Source organism: Hemiscyllium ocellatum, chromosome 16, assembly GCF_020745735.1.
Source record: "Hemiscyllium ocellatum isolate sHemOce1 chromosome 16, sHemOce1.pat.X.cur, whole genome shotgun sequence".
NCBI lineage: Eukaryota > Metazoa > Chordata > Chondrichthyes > Orectolobiformes > Hemiscylliidae > Hemiscyllium > Hemiscyllium ocellatum.
In genome coordinates, this window is record NC_083416.1 from 63,568,421 (window position 1) to 63,588,244 (window position 19,824).

Below are 19,824 nucleotides of genomic sequence, written 5' to 3' on the forward strand. Positions count from 1 at the left end.
TAAAAAATTATGAGGGCATAGGTAAGGTGAATAGGCATGCCTTTTACCCAGTGTAGAGGGCATAGATTTAAGAGATGGGAAAGATCTAAAAAGAGCCTAAGAGGCAACTTTTATTAGAGGGTGGTGCATGTATGGAATAAGGTATCAGTGGTAGATGTAGGACTTTGCTGTATTTGAAGACATTTGGACAAGTACATGAACAGGAGAGGTTTGAGGGATATGGACGAAATGCAGGCAAATGAAACTAAAGTTTGGGATATCTAGTCAGAATGGATAAGTTGGACTGAAGGTTCTCTTTCCAGCTTGTATGACTCTATATAAGATTCTATGATCCTTGCAGAACCTTACTGGACATGGATCTCCAGTCACAAACTCCTCTTAACTACCCCTCCACAACACACTTGCCCCCCCCCCCCCCCCCCCCCCTACACACACACACACCTCCTGTCACTCAGTCACTTCTGGATCCAATGAGTCAAATTTTGCAATTCTATTGGCTCTAACCTCTAGCTGTAGTCTCCTGTGCAAGACTATATCAAAGGCATTGCTGAAGTCCAAGTAGGCTGTTGAATGCATTGGCCACATCTATACTTCTAGTCACTTCTTCCAAAAAAAGCCAGTCCAGTTGGTCAGATGTAATCTCCCTTACAAAACACACTGGTCTTGATTAACCACTGCCTCTAAGTACAGATTAGTTCTGTCTCTCTGAATTGTTTCCGATAGTTTCCCCACCACTGCATTTAAACTGGCCTGTAGATTCCTGGTTTATCCCTTGCTCCCTTCTTGAATTATAGTAACATGTTGGCTGTTCTCCAGTCCTCTGGGACCTCGTCCCTATTTTCTCCCTTGTCTCACTCAACAGCCTGGGATAGCTTTCACCTGGTCTGAGAAGTCTATCTACTTTTAAGCTTGCCAGACTATGCAAAATCTCACTTAAGCTAATTTCTTTAAGTATAGCATAGTCTATCTCCCTGATGTGTATATACCACATTGTGCACCCCCACCCCTAGTGAACACTAGTCATTTACAACTCTATCAATAGCGTCCAGCTCCAAGCACAAATTACCACTGTGGCCCTTTAATTGGGCCATATCCTTCTTTCCTTAGTTATCCTTAATATTCACCATATCTTCAGGTTTTTGTCTCTTATCTGCCTTTATTCATTCATGCTCCCTTTTTGCTCTCCAGCACTTAAAGTTTTTCTCTTTCATGTTTTGTACTCCTGGGCTTCACTGGTTTTGAGTTCTATCTTCCATAAACCACCTCCCTTTCATTTCTCTTTATTGAATCCCAAATATTCCTTAACGAGGCTTCAGAGGATTTGTTGGTCCCAGTTTTTGATCATTATTGGAACACATTATCCCTGTACTCTCCCAAATGCATCTCACTGCTGACAGATTTACCTTATTTCAAAAAAAACTGCTTCCAGTCTCCTCTGCAAATTACACCTGATGTCATTCAGATCTGCCTATCCCAACTTGTTGAAATTTGCTTTTGTTTTGACCTTTCTCGTAACAATCCCTGAATCTTGTCCTGCTTTTCCAGAATTCCTTACCCAAAGAAACTAAATTATTTTAATGACTACCTTTAGGCATCTAAATTCACCACCCAAGCCCCAGGTCCTAAACTTAAGGGGAAAGGGTTCTATGGCAATCTGGTGGTGCCCCTCCCTCTGAACCCATAGTGCTGGGTTCAAGTCCCACTTGCTCTTGATACCTTGGCATGTCTAAATGGGGTTTTTTCAATATATCCTGAAGTTTAGACAAGCCAAACTTGTGCAACCTGACCTGAGAAAAGTGCACATTTAAAAACAAAATCTCTTTTGAAATTCAGGATGCTGTATTCCAAATAGAACTTGATCATGTCTCTCTGTACATGATTGAAGTGTCACTTCATTATTTTGGAATTCCAAACCCCTTGCAATAAATGTTAACATTCAAGTGTGCTCTGATTTTAAGCGAGCCTTCTGGAAATGAGTATGTTTGACTTTAGTGTGATGCTTTGCAAAATGTAATTATGTAAATGTATCTTTGTTTTTCCTTTTTTTGGTGTAATTGTCAAACTAATAGAATCGATGACTTAAACTCTGGGAGAATGTACATTGCTGGGGCAGACCATCTGCTTTTGAATATCTCATCTGTCCCCCCTTTTGAGTTGTTTCCACTGAAACTTCATTTCCTCCTTGCATAGTCTCCAGCTATCCATGCAGCTGTATAAAGGAAGTGTTTGTTTACTTGTTGAAATAGTTGAGGTCTTCACGGAGGTACAATCAGTAAGTGGTATGCACATGAAGGAACAGTTAGTCAGGCAACAACTGAAGCCGAAATAGAATCTAAAAGGTACATGCAGCTTAGTGTGGGAGAACTAACGCTATGGAAATTGGTTTTTGAAAGTTAAAAAAAAATCATCTAAAGTGCTGTCTCAGAATAAATGTCAACATGGGAACCTTTTTTTTCCTTTTTTTAAAAAGATGGCAAAGTATGAATAAGGGCTTGAGACTGAAAATCAAAACATAAGTTTGAGGGAATATAGATGAGTCCATTTCAATTTGGACCGCTGTGGAGTAATTTTTATGACTGAATATAAATGAATTTTAAACAACAAAGATGGCACAGCTAATTACTATTAACAACTCTGCAATGAGCTATCATTTCCTACTTGCAGATCGCACTTACAGGAATTGGACGAGATCCTGGGTATTATCAAATTTAATAATCCTGTCCTATTCCGTGTAATTTAATGAAGGTACCTAGTTTGCAACACATGCTCTTATTACAAACTGTTGTAATGCTAGAAAAATATTCTTCCTCCATTCAATCCTGATACTTTTGATGTAATGAGGTTTCAATGCAAGTTACTACTTTAGTGTTTTTTTAAATTATGGTCTGTTTCCTGACACTATAAAAGATTCAAAACAAAATCAAAAATTTTGTTTCAAAAAGAACACTTCATTGCACAGTAGATGTAGCTTTTGAAGTATTGATGTGCCTAGCATGGTGGTGGAGTAGAAGGGTTCTCCATGCAAGATGTTCAAAGCACTCAGCATACTGGAAATCTCCTTTAGGAAATAATCAGACCTTTTTTGTAAATTGAGTTTCTTGTATGTCACACAGAAATTGCTTCATAGGGCAACAGTGTGAATATTGAAGCCATGCAGTATTTCACTACTGGTCATCAGCACAATGTTGTTCAATGAATGTAGAAGTTTATATATGTGCATAGTGTATGCTTGCCAATGTCTGAAGAGACCCTCCTTGGGGAGAATCAGATTTCCACTTCCTCACTATTGCTCTCACGGTTCTGTAAATGCAACTGGAGCAGTATGATCAATGCATTGCAGTTTCATTCAATTTGGGTGGCACGGCGGCACAGTGGTCAGCACTGCTACCTCACAGCACGAAGGGCCAGGGTTCAATTCCTGCCTCAGGCAACTGCCTGTGTGGAATTTGCACATTCTCCTCATGTCTGCGTGGGTTTCCTCCAGATGCTCCGGTTCCCTCCCACAGTCCAAAAATGTGCAGGTTAGGTGAATTGGCTATGCTAAGTTGCCTGTAGTGTTAGGTGAAGGGGTAAATGTAAGGGAATGGGTCTGGGTGGTCCTTGGAGGGTCGATGTGGACTTGTTGGGCTGAAGGGCCTGTTTCCACACTAAATAATCTAAACTAATCAATGCACCCTTGTCCATTTAATTCTTAACTCCTGGGCAGAGGCTTGGAATAAGCAAATGGCATGTGTAAAAGTATCCTGTATGTTTATAATTCATCAAAATATAAATCCACCTTGTTAAGATCATAAATATCATGAGTGTTTTGATTTTCAGAATTTATCTTGTGCACAACCATTACTTAGTCCCATAAAACAAGGCACTTGTGTACCAGCATACCTTTTGCCTCTTCCATCCCGACTGAAACATCCTGTGCATTTATATTCCATGATATTTATGTAAGTGTGTGTATAGTTACTTGTGATAAATGATCAGAGCAGTTGCAACAAATGCTCAGGGGAGCATGAGCAGCCAGAGATCATTGCACACACTCCTTTTAAAAAGGATTAACCTCTTCATAGTGAATATAGGGAATTAGAGGACCTTCGTGGCTAATAATCACTGGATTTCTCCTGATGTCTCCTCCTAGTGAGATTAGGAATAAGAGGGTAGGGCAGATTAATGCATGGCTGAGGAGCTGGTCAAAAAAGATTACACGTGAAACGTCGATTTCTCCATTTGATGCTGCTCAGCTTGCTGTGTTCTTTCAGCCTCCTGCTGTCTACTTTGCAGTTTTTGTCTAAGCTGGTGCAGGGACTTTGTAATCATTTGGGATCTCTTCTGGGGCAAATTTCAAAAAATATTTCTAATTAACCTGTCAGTTTGGTGATGTCATTTTAAATCTCTGAAGCAGGTGGAACTTGAACCAGAGTATCCTCATCCTTGGACTAGAAACTATCTCTGTGCCAAAAGAGCACCCCTTGAAGCAGAAGCAGAAGTGACCTGTACAAGAGGGACAAGTTGCACCTGAAACTAAGGGGTCTAATATCTGGCTAGCACTATTTTGGAGGGTTTAGACTAGTCTGGTAGGGGGTGGGTGGGACCTTAGGGACTGCAAACAGTAGCAAGATGAGAGAAAATTGAAGTTGGTACTGAAATTAGTGTGCAAATTAAATAGACAACTAAACAGGTTAGGCCCTTATTGATCAGTTTTTAGATTCTAAAAGATTGTGAAGGGGTTTTGCCGGGTAGATGATAAGATGTCTCCACTGGTGGGAGAATCCTGAATTAGGGAAATGAGTTACAGGATGATTGAATCCCAGTTTTAAATGACTGTCCTAAGTAATTTATTTTCGCAGAGTATAGTAATTGTCTGGAATTCTCCACCCCTGAGAGCTGTGAAGGCTCGATCGCTAGAAATGTTTTTAAAAGATAGATAGATTGTTGAAAAAAACCTTAAAGAACTGTGGATGCTTGAAATCTAAAACAGAAATTGCTGCAAAATTTCAGCAGGTGTGGCAGCATGTGTGGAGAGAAATCAGAGTTAATGTTTCAGATCCTGTGATCCTTCTAGGAAAACCACCTGTATTTCAAAACCTAGAAAGGTCTGGCAGCATTTGTGGAGTGAAATCGGAGTTTCCTAGACTGGACCTGAAACATTAACTCTGATTTCTTTCTACAAATGCTGCCAGACCTTTCTCCATTTTTGAAATATTGGCAGGTTGATGGTTATGATGAGCTGGCATGAAACAGGAGTTGAGACCTGGAACAGATAAGCTATGATTTTTTGAATGACAGGGAAGGTTTGGGGTCTAAATGGCCTATTCCTGCTTCTATTTCTTACATTCTCATGTTTTTAATGCTATATCTGCCACTAGTAAGAGTGCAGTTCTTTTCTTGGAGGGTTTTGAATCTTCAGAATTCTTTAAATATTTTTAAGGCAAAAGTAGATAGATTCTCTATGAACAAGACGATGAAAGATCACCAAGGATGTGCAAGAATATAGAGTTAAGATTAAAATCATGATTTTATTGAATGGCCGAGCAGGCTCAAAAGAGCAAGTGGCCTACTTTTGTTCCTTGTTCATACGTTTGTGCTGGGACACCTGCTAGATTTTACACAGCACCCCCACCTGTCGACTGAATTGATTTTATGCATCTTTGACTACACTGTTTTTGTAAAATCACAAAGCTTAATGAAAATGTAAAACTTACTTTTTTTTCAGTTTCTTCAGGCAATGAGGAGCAATTTTAAAGTTATAACTAAACTACTTTTCTGTGACAAGTAATTTGTTTGCTCATGTACACAAACTGTTGAATTTTGTTAAGCTTCCATTGAAGCAATAGTTGAGGACTTCATTGTACATATATTTTGTACATATAAATATTGTTTCAGTACAGATACTTCTGGGATAATGCGCATTTCGACAGTGCGATTTGGTTATAATTTCGCTGAAGAATTAGAGAACAGTATTTTCGAGAACGGTTATCTCAGTTTGCAATAGCGTGATTCCAGCGGGGATTGGTTTGCATGTTTTGTTCTGCACATGCATTGATGGCCACGTCAAAATCTCGGCACCGTTCTGCGCATGTGTTGAACTCTGTGCTAAAATCTCTGTACTGTTTTGCAAATGTGCGATCTTAGTGCCAGTTTTTGCCGTCTTGCGCATGCGCTGAAGTCTGCGCTGTTCTGCACATATGCAATGTCAGCGCTGGACCTCATGCCATTCTGCGCATGCGCCAATGTCAGCTGCCAATAGAGAGGTACTGTACAGAAAGCAGCTTTCTCACACTTTTTAAATGTACTGTGTTAAATTTACTTTTGTTTTGTTAATAAGTATGATGTCAACCTTCACTCAGGCTGTGTTATCCTTTGTATTAGACTTTTGGGTGATTTTTGAGTGATAGTTTTGCTGGTCTGCCCCAATCCCACTTTTCCCATAAGCCCCATTATTCTACTAAGTGAGGTTTTGCTGGAACACAACTACAGCATTACAGGAGAACTACCTGTACACCGATTCAGTCTTTTCATTTGTTGCTGCAAATCTTCTTGGTAACATTATGAAGTTGGATATTTTCCAGACAATCTGTTCAGAGATGCCATTACATGCCTGTGGAGCAGATGGAACTTGAATCCAGACCACCTGGTCCAGAGTTGGAGACACTACCATATAATAACTGATTAAAGCTTGATAATTGCTCCACCGACCATTACTGATGCATTTTAAGCAGGCGCACTTCCGACCCATAAATTCAGAAGAGTCCTGACCAATATTTACTTCTGTCAAAATTTAACTGTGCATTTTTTATTTCTATATCTATATAGTAGCTTGACAAACATATCTGTTGGTATTCAACAATATGCAGTCTAAACGAATGTGAGGATAATGAGAAGCATTCACTTTCCAGAAAGTCATCACAGCTAGTTCCCTTACAGCTGACTTGATCGATTCTTCCATCAGCTTAATTGGATCTTGTAATATTTAATAAGCAATAATAGTAACTTATGATTTAATGCTGCAGAGCCATATCAAAGATTTTTTTTCTACTTACACTGTACGGTTCTGGGGTAAGGAAAGTGCTGCTAGATTACTCAACTGAATAATAAAAATAGCAAATCTTTTGCTTTTATCATCATACCTGTAAAAAAAAAAGGACACTTACTGTTAAAATAAAAATGAAACTTTGCAGAATAATATCAAATCATCAAAATACTATGTAGATGAATGAGATATTATGAAAAATGAAGTATAAAACAAAACAGCTCAACTCTAGTGGACTGAAAAGTAATGCAATTTGGCCAGTTTAGTAAAGGTTGCAAATATTTGCAACTTTTCAATCAATTCTATTTCTGTTGATTTGCCACCTCTTCTTTTCTACCTCCTTAATTCTAACTCCTTTTCAGAATTATTATGCTCCAAGTGTACTTGACAAGAATATTATTTTCACTTGTAAAAACAGAAGGTTACTGCATTCAAGCTGCAAACAATTTAAAATATGTTTGACAATAATAAAAGAACCTCAAATCTTACTTCATTCCAATCTGGAGTCTGGCAGCTCCTGGTGCATCAGTTTCATCATCAGAAAGTACATCTTCTATCTCACATGATCTAGGGTTAGATTATAACATGATAAATACAAACTGCACTGCTTTTTAGTCAAGAAGGTATTTTGTACTTTAAAATATTTGTACTTGAATTCTAAGCAATTTAATTGAAGGAAGTTTTGGTTACATAATGGAATACAGTAAATGGTCTGCTTCAAAACTAAAGATAAAAGGGTTTTGCAAGCGCATATGCTAAACAAGACTAATGAAAATCTTTCTTCTGTTCTAATGAAGTGTGTACCTGTAGAATGTATTATATACCTTTTGACCACTTCATATACACCACTGTCACCTGCCACTGACTCATCTGATACAGCTGCAGAAACCCCGGTAATTTTGCGATGGATTGCTGGTCCAAACATCTCTGTTTGAGTGCTGGCATCTGAATAGAAAAGGTGGAGGTATCATTAAACCATACCATTTTGATTTTTCTAGAAGAATTACAGTGATTTGGTTTAATTTCTCAGAATAATTACAATAGCAAAAGAGAAAACTATAAACATCAGATATAACAAGGGAGAGAAAACTTTGCAATGACATATCGGCTAGTGAAATAGTTGATGCATTGGTTTTAAATTTCTGAACTTTCGTATATTCTGGGAACTTTATATTAGATTGGAAGACAGTGAATGTTACTCCTTTACTCAGAAAGGGAGAGACACAGAAAGCACGAAACTACAGGCTAATTAGCTTAACATCTGCCGTAGGGAAACTATTCTTAAAAGACAATATATTGGGAGTTTCTTAAAGTTCAAAGTAATCAGGCAAATCAGTATTATTTTATGAAAGGGGAATCCTGTTTAACCAAATTATTGAGTATTTGAGGAAGTAACATATACAATGCATAAAAGGAGAAACGTTGGGAGTATGTCGCTTAAATTTTCAGAAGACAATGACAAGGTGCCAACCTCAGACAACAACTACAAAAAAAGCCTCTTGGTTTGGGGACACCATACAAGCATGGAAAGAAGTTTAGAGCTGAAAATGTGTTGCTGGAAAAGCGCAGCAGGTCAGGCAGCATCCAAGGAACAGGAGATTCGACGTTTCTGGCATATGCCCGAAACGTAGAATCTCCTGTTCCTTGGATGCTGCCTGACCTGCTGCGCTTTTCCAGCAACACATTTTCAGCTCTGATCTCCAGCATCTGCAGACCTCACTTTCTCCTGGAAAGAAGTTTAGGCAACTAATAGAAGAAAGAAAGTATGAAATTTATTTTGTAGGCAAGATGTAACAAGTGGTGTGCTACACAATTCAGGGCTGAAAGGGATGGTTACTAAATTTGTTGATGACATAAAATAGGTAGGAAAATATTTTGGGAAGCGGCATAAGAAAAACTACAAGGGATATAGATAGGTCATGTGAGTGGCAAAGATTTGGGAAATGGAGTTTAATGTGGGAAGATGAGAAATTGTCCATTTTTGCAGAAAGAATAAGAAAAGTAGCTTAGTTCAATGGTGGAGACTGCAGAGATAGAAAGAGATCTGACGTCCTATTTATGAATCACAGGTACAACAAATAATTAGGAAAGCTAATAGCATGTTATTGTTTATGATGAAAGGGGAATAGAATAGAAAAGTAGGGAAATTACGTTTCAGTTTACATTAGTGAAACCACAACAGGACATAAACGTAGCAGAAGCAATACATAAATTTTCTAGACTAATATCTGAAATGGTGGTAGGTCCTAAAACGAAAGGATGGATAAGCTAGGCTTGTATCCACTAGTATTTAGATAAATAAGAAATAGGACAATTGAAACACAAGGTTCTGAGGGTCTTAACAGTGTGGATTTGGAAAGGATGAATCCTCTTGTTGGGGAATCCAGAAATTGAGATCGATATTTACAAATAAGGAGTTGTACATTACTACAAAGGACGATTTTTCCATATGGTCTTCAGTCTTTTGAACTTCTTCCTTAATGGCATTATTGATTATTTATAGGCAGCGGTAATAAGGGGATGTTATTGGGGTTAGGTGGAAATGTCAAGTAGTCAGATTAGTTACAATCTTAATGAATGGTAAAGTGAGCTAAAGGGGCTAAGTGGCTTATTCGTGGTCCTAATTTGTATGGCACACTACATTCATCAACTTCGGAGAGAAGTGAAAGGATGATGCTGAATATATACACTCCTGAACACTAAACACAAAAGTTTACAATCTTGAAGGCTACAATCAAAATCAAACATTGGAATAGATGCCCCACAAACTAATCAAACAGCAGGCTGACAGTCGTATATATCAAAACCTTACAACCACTGACCCAGATTCTTTCATCATCATCCTGAGTATGTTCTGTCCATCGAGTGGAAAAGCCTGCCAAAGATGGCAACACAAAGGCAGACAGTCAGGGGGGAGTTGCATTGGGAGTCATCAATATTGCCACTGTATCCCAGAGAGCACCATGGCATTAGGTCAAACTGGGCAATGAAATCTTCTGTTGTTTGCCGCCCACCATTCTCCTTCAACTAACGAATCAGCACACATCACTAGGGAGAAACACAGATGGTAGCCAAGACACACAGTGACAGAAGCCATCCATCAACATGTGCTGGGTGGTACCATTACTAATCTAGCTGGTTGCCCTGATGGAAAAAGATGATTAGAAGATCAACAAGAAACTTAGGAAAAGCAACATACTATACTGACCTAAACAGTACCACAATTAATGGATCTATTCCACGCTATGCAATCGTCCAAATCCAGTTCAGAATGTTGGACAATTAACCAACTGGAGCAGGGAGCTCCAAAAACAGAATCTACAATGAATGAAGAAACTTGCAAGAGGCAAAGCTAAAGTATTTGTATTTAGTTTTCAATCAGAAGTGCCACGGGGTGAAGTCGAGATTTATCTCGATTTCCTTCCAAGGGCCTCAGCATCACAGACACCAATGTTCAATCAGCTGAAATCGCTCGATGTGACTGATATCAAGAAATAAATCAACAATTAGATATAAAAAATATTATAGATACTGAAAACATCATGACAGTAGTATTGAAGACTGGAGCTCCAGAATTAACTTTGTCCAGAATGATAATATTCCGGTACAGATACATTGCTGGTATCTTGTGTCAAAATTGTCAAGGTCTACTTTGTCCACAAAAATAGGATAATTTAAATCTGACCATTTACTACCCAGATAGCCTAGTCTCAATCATCAGTAATGCTATGGAAGGTGCAGATAGTGCCATCAAATGGCACTTACATAGCAATAACCTAACCATCACTGTTCAGTTTGACTTTTGTCAGGGACATTCAGGTAATCAAGCTATTATAGACTTGGTCCAAACATGAACAAAAGATATGAATTCAAGAGGGAAGATGAGAGTGACTGCACTTAGTACAATGACAGCACTTGATTGAATATGGTATCGAGGAGTCTCAACATAATTGAAGAAAATTTCTCCATTGTTTGGAGTCATATTTAGCTTGAGCGAACAATAATGGTTGACGCAGAAATAAAATCTCAGCTCCAGGACATTACTGCAGGAGTTCCTCAGGATGATATCGGAAGCCCAATGATTTTTAACCAATAATGACCATCAAATAACATCTGTCAACTGCCTAGCAAGAATTTCAACTTGCTCCTTATGGAGTGAGATGGGCCTTGCTGCAGATGTTGTCCAATTATGCCACACATTTCACCACAGACCAAGTCACTCAGAAGATTCCACTAATAGTTCCAAACCAGGAATGTGAGCGATTTGAGGCAGCATTTGCAGATGGTGGTGATTCCATGCATCTTCTGTCCTTATCTTTCTAGATAATAGAAGTCTTGGATTTGGAGAGTACTACTGAAGGAGTCCTGGTGAATTGCTTCAGCACATCTTGTAGATGATACACACTGCTGCCATTGTGTAATTTTCATGGAATGAAAGTTGAAAAGTATTACTCAGGATGTCAATCAAGCAGGCTGCTTCATCCTGGATGGTGTTCAGCTTCTTGCTATCAGAGCTGCATTCATCCAGACAAGTGGAGAGCACTGTATCACACTTCATACAAATGCCTTGAAGAGGTGGCTTGAGGTGTCAGGGCACAAGATACTCACCACAAAATTCCCAGTCTTTGACCTACTCTTGCAGCCAGAGCATTTATATAGCTGTTCCAGTTCACGTCTGGTCAATGGTATTCTCAGGATATTGGTGATCAGGAATGTAGCGATGCTAATTCAACTGAAGGTCAGGAGCAATGGCTAGATCCTCTCTCACAGGAGATGGTCATTGCCTAGCATGTGTGCGGTGCGCATGTTATTTGCCATTTGTCAGTCCAAATCCAAGTTTGGATGTTGACCAAGTCTTACTGCATTTGAATACAGATGCTTCAGCATCTGGACACAAATTGTGTTGAACATTGTGCAATCAGCAAACATCCCCACTTCTGACCTTTTAAAGGAAGGATAGCCTTTGATGAAGCAGCCAAAGATGGATCAGGTTAGGATATTATCCTGCAATGACGTCTTGTGACTAGATCATTATCTTCTAAAAAAAAGCAACCATTTTCATTTTTGTTAGTTTTAACTGCAAATAATGGAGAGCTTCTGCCTGATTGCCATTTTATGCAGTTTTGTTCACCTTTCCTGATGTCATATTCAGGTTGTATGCAGCATTAAAGTCACCTTTAATTCCCCTCTTGAATATGACTCTTTTGTTCATATTTGAACTAAGCCTGGAATTCTGAACTGATGGTCCAGTGACAATAGCATTATGCCATCACCTCTCTCACAATTTCTTTTAACATTTTGGAACACATGTTACAGAAATAGATAACAACATACATAAAATAATAAATCATTTGCAAGACCATATTTGCTTGTTGACAGAACCTACAAATAGATCTCCATCGTGAGAGCTAATTCTAACTGAATGCCACATTTAGATACACGAATCATAGAGCTGTACAGAATGGAAACAGACCCTTCAGTCCAACTTGGCCAACCAGACATTCAAAACTAATCTAGTCACATTTGCCAATACTTGGCCCCTATCCCTCTAAACCCTTCTTATTTATATACCCATCCAGATGCCTCTGGCAGCTCATTCCATAAATGAGCTCTTTGAATGACTACATCCTAACACATACAACTTTAATGTACATTCACCTTAATTTATTCCTATATACACGTTTCTACATAACATTAAATAAAGACAAATTTCATCTTAATTACATTAGTTAAATCCGTGATAACACATTTACAATTACATTCTTCTGACCCATAACATGTATGATTCTTAAATTAAAAGTATGTAACATAAAACTCATAGAACATAACAACGCAGTACAGGCCCTTCGGCCCTCAATGTTGCGCCGACCTGTCATACCAATCTGAAGCCCATTTAACCTACACTATTCCATGAACGTCCATATGCTTATCCAATGACGACTTAAATATACTTAAAGTTGGCGAATCTACTACCGTTACAGGCAAAACATTTCATACCCTTGTTACTCCAATGAAATAGTCTTTAAAGGCATTCTAAAAATGTAAGCATGTTGTAACTGGTGTATACAACTGTCTCAGACACATTGTTCATGTAAGGCCAGTACCAAACTCAATAGTTCCTTTTTGATTGTGGAGTATTTCCTCTGGTGGATGTTGATCTTCTTCAAAAAGTAACCAACTGATAGTTCAATCCCATCCTCATCTTCCTGTAGGAATACAGCGCCAACTCCTATGTCACTAGTATCAATGGCGACTTTAAACGGTTTCAAAAAGTTTGGTGTAGCTAAAATTGTTTTGTTGGTTAATATTGATTTCAAATGGTCGAATCCCTCCTGGTGTTGTTCTGTCCACTGAAACTTTGTGTACTTCTTCAGCAAATCAGTTAATGGGGCCACTACATTGCTGAAGTTTGGAACAAACTTGCGATAGAATCTGCTGAGTCCTAAGAATCAAAGCACCTCTTCTTTCGAGGTTGGTCGTGAAATTCCTCAATGGCCTTAGTCTTGGTATTCTGGGGGGTCAACCTTCCATGACCGATGTTATGTCCCAAGAATGTCACCTCTGCTTTTGAGAATTCCGTTTTATTAAGTTTATCACCAGTTTTGCTTCTTGTAGTCCTTCAAAGAGCTCTGCCAACTGTACCATGTGATCTTTCCAGGACTTACTAAAGATCACTACATCGCCCAAATAGATTGCACAGTTTGTTAACCCAGCCACAACTCTGTTCATGAGTCTTTACAATGTGGCGGGTACGTTCTTCATTCCAAAGGGCATCATTTTAAACTGATAATAGCCCATTTGGGGTTACAAACGCAGAAATTTCTTTCACTGACTCTGATAAAGGTCCCCGCCAATAATCATACATTAAGTTCAACTTGGTGATGTAACTGGCTTGTCCAACTTACTCGATACAGTCCTCCAACCTAGGAATTGGATAGGAGTCCAATTTTGTAGCAGCGTTTACCTTCCGATAACTCACGCAAAATTGTTGAGTCCCCTTGGGTTTGGGAACTAAGATGATCGGCAACTCCACTCAGTCCGGCTTGGTTCGATGAAGTCCTCGTTGAACATGGACTCCAGCTCCATCTGGATCTGTCTGGCTTTGAAAGGATGAAGCCGATAGGGGTGTTGTAGGCAGTATTCCCTACATCTACTTCATGTACAATAGCATTAGTCCTCCCCATCTGATTCTTACATACATCCTTATAATGCAGTAACAAATCTTTCAATCGCATTCCATGCTTCTGAAACAGATAGCTTACTAACCCATCCAACTCCTCAAGGACTTCTTAATTTTTTAATCTGTTTTGAGACACATCAAAATCGACATCATTTGGATTTGATTCCTCACTCTGTGGGGCAGTAACTAACACCTGTTTCTCCAGTTCTTTCTCTCTAGTAGAATCCAGTTTCAACATGCTCACATGACATACTCAATGCTTTTTTTTCCCATTTGGCATCTTTACTAAATAGTTCACCTGACTCAACTTTTTCTCAATTTGATAGGGGCCACTAAACCGGGCTTTTAAGGGATCTCCTATCAAACAGTACTAACATGTCACCCCCTCAGGAAAACGCCCGAATCTCAGAGCTTTTATATGCCACCTGCTTCATTCTACACTGCGCCCTCTTTAGGTGCTGTTTAGCTCACTCACCTACTCTATTTAGTTTCTCCCTCGCCTCCGAAACATAATCTAAGTGTGGGATCTCCAACTTTGAAATTAAACATAAATTGACAGGACCAAAGGGCCTCTCACTTAGTGACCATATACTAACTCAAAGGGAGTAAACTGAGCAGATTCATTTGGGGCATCTATAAAGGCAAACAATACGAATGGGATTCCTCTATCCCAATCATTCGGTAGTCCTGACAGTGTGCTCTCAACATGGTCTTCAAGGTCTGATGCCACCTTTCTGAAGCTCCTTGGGATTCAGGATGGTACGCACTGAATTTAAAGTGCAGTATACCTGAGCTATTCATAACCTCCTTAAACAGCCTAGCAGTAAAATTTGACCCTTGGTCCAACTGAATCTCTCTGGGTCATCCATACTGTGTGAAGAAAGGTACTAACTTCTCTACCACCCTTTTTGCTTTGATACTCTGTAATGAAATTACCTCCGGAAATCCATTATGGTTAACAAGTACTGGTTCTCACTTTTAGTTCTCGGGCGGGGACGACGCAATCAATTATAATCCGCATGAAAGGTTCTTCAAATCTGGGAATTGGAAACAAAGGTGCTGTGGCTTACCTAACATTTGGCATGTTTGACACATACGGCAAAAGCTAACCACATCCTTGTGCATTCCAGGCCAATAAAAATATTTTTGTACCTTTGCCGGAGTCCTTTGCAACCCGAGGTGTCCTCCTACAGGTAGTTCACGTGCTACCTGTAACACCTCCTGTCTGTATGCTACCGGCAATACAATCTGGTGCACTTCGGCCCATTTCTCATCTGCACTAACCTGCCATGGTCTCCTTTTCCGCCTTAGGATTCTATCTTTCAGATAATAACCCTCTGGAACGTTCTCTGCCTCCTTTTCTACATATATAACTTTTATTGTCTTTCTGTTGCAAGTCTCTTAGTCTTTCAGGAGTAAACACTTCTGTCTGCCTTCTGCCTATTCAAGTTTTTCCTGCATCATTACATCAATCAGGGTATCTGCTAACTGAACCTCAACTCCTTCGTCTTTCTCTTCACTTTTCGCTTTGTACTGTGACTTATGATAATGGGATCTGGTTACCACACAGTCTGGGAAAATACTAGGATATTTCTGTTTTAACTTCTCAGTTTCTTGGTCTTCCTTGGGCTTCTCCACAACATGGGGTGTTACACCCACTTTGGATCCAGCCAAATCATTCCCAAGAACAAACTGAATTCCTGGACCTGACACTACATCAATCACTCCCACTGTAACTTCCCTAGTCTCAAGTTGGTACTCCAACTTGATCTTACATAGGGGAACACTAAATTTCTGTCCATCTATCCTACAAATTACCACACTCTCGGGTAACAGATCAGAAAGAGTGCATATTCGCTCATCACTTTAATCAGCAACTGGTTAGATGCCGTATCGCTAAAAATTGTAACTTCTTGTCCTCCGCCCCCGTTCTTTGAGTAAACTTCATCCACAGAGGTGAAGTCTTTATAGAGATCAGGTACTAACTCCATACCCAACCCCTGCCTAGGCTGTGCACTCTCCTGTAGCTCCTCAGCTCTTTTTGGGGTCTCTTTTACTAACTTCACTAATGCCTCTGGCTTAGCTTCTTTAACCACATCTTTTCCCACAGCGCCCTTCTGTAATGACCAGCACTGTGACTTTATGTGACCCACTTTACCACAGTGGAAACACTTGAGGCCTTTCACCTCCTTTCCACCCTCTTGGGCTTCTTTTTTATGTTGTGGTAAATTCTTACCAGTGTTCCCTACTCTTTGTTTCGTAGTGCAGGATCTCCCCTTCTCCCAACTTCTATCCTTCACAGGAAAAAGTTCTGGCCAGAAGCTTGTCTTACGCACCAACATACTCATCTGCTAATTTTGCTGCCCTTCTCACTTCCTGAACTTTATGTTCCTCCATGTAATTCTTACCATGCCTGGAAGTGAGTTTAGTCTCTTTTAGAGCTTTAAAGGTCTTATCTATTTCCAAACCATGTACCCATTGATCAAAATGACTATATTCAATTCTTTTGAATTCAACAAAAGTCTGACCTGGTTCTTTCTTTGTGTTTCTGAACCACCATCTATATGCTTTGGTAGTAATACATAAGCACTTAAAATAGCCTGTTTAACCTCTTGATAATCTTTTAACACCTTATCTGAATGTGCGGCAAATACCTCACTCGCTCTGCCTACCAGTTTAGTCTGAACTAGCATTACCCATAAATCTCGGACCTCTCCATCTGCATAGCCAATTTTTCAAACGAAATAAAGAAGGCTTCAATATTTTTCTCATCAAAATGTAGCAGAGTTTTGACATATTTATATATATCACGACCTTCTCTTTTAATCTCCATCCTGTTAAAAATGACTTTGCTGACGAAGTCGCAACTTCTCAAGTTCAAATTCTCTCTCTTTTTGTCTCCCTCCTTTTCTTCTCTCTCTTTGCTCAGCTAAGAAACTTCTCTCTCTCTCTTTACCTTTGTTTATCTTCTAACTCCATTTTCCTCAATTGTAATTTAAGTTTTTCTACCTCTACTGCAACTCGTCTGATACTCTGATATACCTAAGTGTTTGAGTAATTCCCTTACAATTTCAGCTTTACTTTTGTCCTTGGTTAAACTTAAATCTAACTTATTTGCTAATTTTAAAAGTATGGCCTTTTGTTTTCCTTCTAAACTTTCTTGGCAAATTTGAGAATCATCTTCAAATATCAAAACCTTTTTCACAATTTTAAGAGCCATTTCTCTCACTTTTAATTTAATCAACCACAAGTCACCGAATAATCTGCTGGGAATTTTTGTACCCCCAAAATCTATTCAAATATGTCTAAATCAGTTCAAATCATGGACCTGAGCCCCCAAACTCTTCTGCTTAATTTAAAATCAGCAACACAGAAAACAATTATCCCGGGCAATAATCTGTGAAAATTCGATAGGCTAAGAACTAGCTAAAGTAAAAATTAGCAACTTTATTTCTTAAAGTATAACAGAGAACAATTAACTAACAACTATTTACAATTACTTACTCAAACCTATCTGTTACTTTCCTTTCTATATTACCAGTCTAATGAAACTCCCAATTACAATTTACAAAACAAAACGTCTTATCTCAAAACCAGGCAGCTTTTGTTTTCTCTGAACAATTACTAACTCTAACTCGTTACCTTCTCTTCTATAATACTAGCCCGATAAAACTCCAGATTATGATTTACAAAACTCAGGCAGCTTTTGTTTTCTCTGAACTCTGGTCTTTTCTTCTTCTTGGGGATTTCTGCTTCACTGGTTGCTCATCGATAAAGGTACCTTTTATGAGAGCTACTTTTTGAGCAGTCTTTTTACATGTTGGTGTTTGGCAGTTCTCCTCTCAATTGTTCAATTTTCTCCAGTCTTATACCCCCCCAAAACATCGGATAATGTCATTGGCTTTAAGATTGTCAATATACTAAATTCAAACTGGATTGGAGATTGGTATTTTTTGGGATATAATTTAAACTGGTTGGCCTAATTTGAATCTGTTTTGTCACTTCCACGCAACCAGCTAATCGAGTTGTTTGACCAAATGTTACATTATACTTCTTTTCAGAACGCTTAGTTCTGTCAGGTAGATCTGTTGCTTTTAACTCTCAAAGGTACAGTACATCCACATCTTCATAACACAGGCATTTGGTCCCTTGACTATTGCAAAATTATTCCATTTCCTGATGAACTAACCTGGCTTAAAGATTCCAAAAGGAAAGTCCGTCCAAGCAACAATAATTCAGTGTGGATTACCTAATAGTGTAAGGTAAGAGCAAGCCCATTTTTAAAAACAATATATTGGAAGGTCATATATCGACCATTTATATGGAGCACTTGAGAAAGCATCGATCATACGTCTTAGATTCTGTGGGGTGAAAATTTCAACTGATTCAAATAAAATATTGATAAAATAAAACAAGAAATCTCAAGTTAACCACGTTTGTTTGTTTAAGTATCCAATTGATTAAAAGCCAACAAATCAAATAACATTTCATATCAGTAAACAGCTGAGTAAAGGCTCCTTTACACATCACAAATCAAATTGTTTTTTTTCAGAAATAGCACTTAGTAGTCATTTAAAGTCAGACTCCACCACTCACCCCATGCATTGCAGCAAGATATTCCCTATGTTCCAGCACTGACATTGCACATTTCTAATGAAATTAACATTCCACATTTAAATCACCCTCATCTCCACACAAGTGTCACATTCTCACCACATTGTCCAGTCCCGCAACTGCTCATAATCTAGATTTCTCAAGTCTGCTCATGCTGATGGGTATCAATCCTAATGATCCAACCAATCACTTTTCCAGAGCCTAGCATCTTCTGACTGTTTCCTCAAATGCCAATGACATCTTTTGCCCTTGCTTTGCCATACCTAAATGATAACTGCCGCTTTTCATCCAACCACACCCTCCCATCTCCAGTTTGATACTTAAACCCCAGTCAGTAAATAAAAGTAGAAAATTCTGGAGAAACTCATCAGGCCTGGCAGCATCTGTGGAGAGAGAATCAGAATTGATATTTTGAGTCTGATATGACTCATCTTCAGACCCTCCAGTCAGTTCTGGAGAAGCCACGTCAAATTCAAAACAATAATGGTTTCTCTCTCCACAGATGCTGCCAGACCCGCTGAGTTCCTCCAGAGTTGTGTTTTTATTTTAGATATCCATTGGCATTGCGCTGCTCCTACCCATTAATTCTTGCCACCATATTACAGTGCATACTGGACTTTAAAAAGAGATGGATATGAGAGAACATTTCTCAAGGAAGAGTTCAGAGGGTCCTGCAGATATTGAATAATAAAGAACGTAGAGCAGATTTACGAAAAAAGAGTGAAAATGCAAAAAGAGACAGTGAGGGAGGGAAAAATAGGAGACAGATAAAAATGATCATGAGATACAGTAGAATATAAATAAAGACTGAACAGAATTACAAAGTCAGAATAAACATGGTGTTGTTGTTATAACAAAATGTGTAAGAGCAACACTACAGAAGTTTTTAAAAATTTCTCATAGATTTAGAATGCAGGTGGAATTTTTCTCCTTCAGGAAAAAGCTTCATAACCAATTAAAACATCGTATCATTACAAAGCAAAATATTTCCATCAACAAATTACCT

General features: G+C 38.8%; 1 protein-coding gene across 1 annotated transcript in view; it reads right to left on the reverse strand.

Annotated features, from left to right (window-relative positions):
- The window catches only part of wwc1 (WW and C2 domain containing 1), a 137,385-nt gene that overhangs the window by 43,768 nt on the left and 73,793 nt on the right, over positions 1-19,824 (reverse strand). The window contains exons 12-14 of the mRNA XM_060837334.1: positions 7,849-7,969; positions 7,514-7,591; positions 7,035-7,121 (exon numbers count right to left, since the gene is read on the reverse strand). Coding sequence (XP_060693317.1) covers positions 7,035-7,121; positions 7,514-7,591; positions 7,849-7,969 — 286 coding nt within the window. The remainder of the gene's footprint in view (positions 1-7,034; positions 7,122-7,513; positions 7,592-7,848; positions 7,970-19,824) is intronic.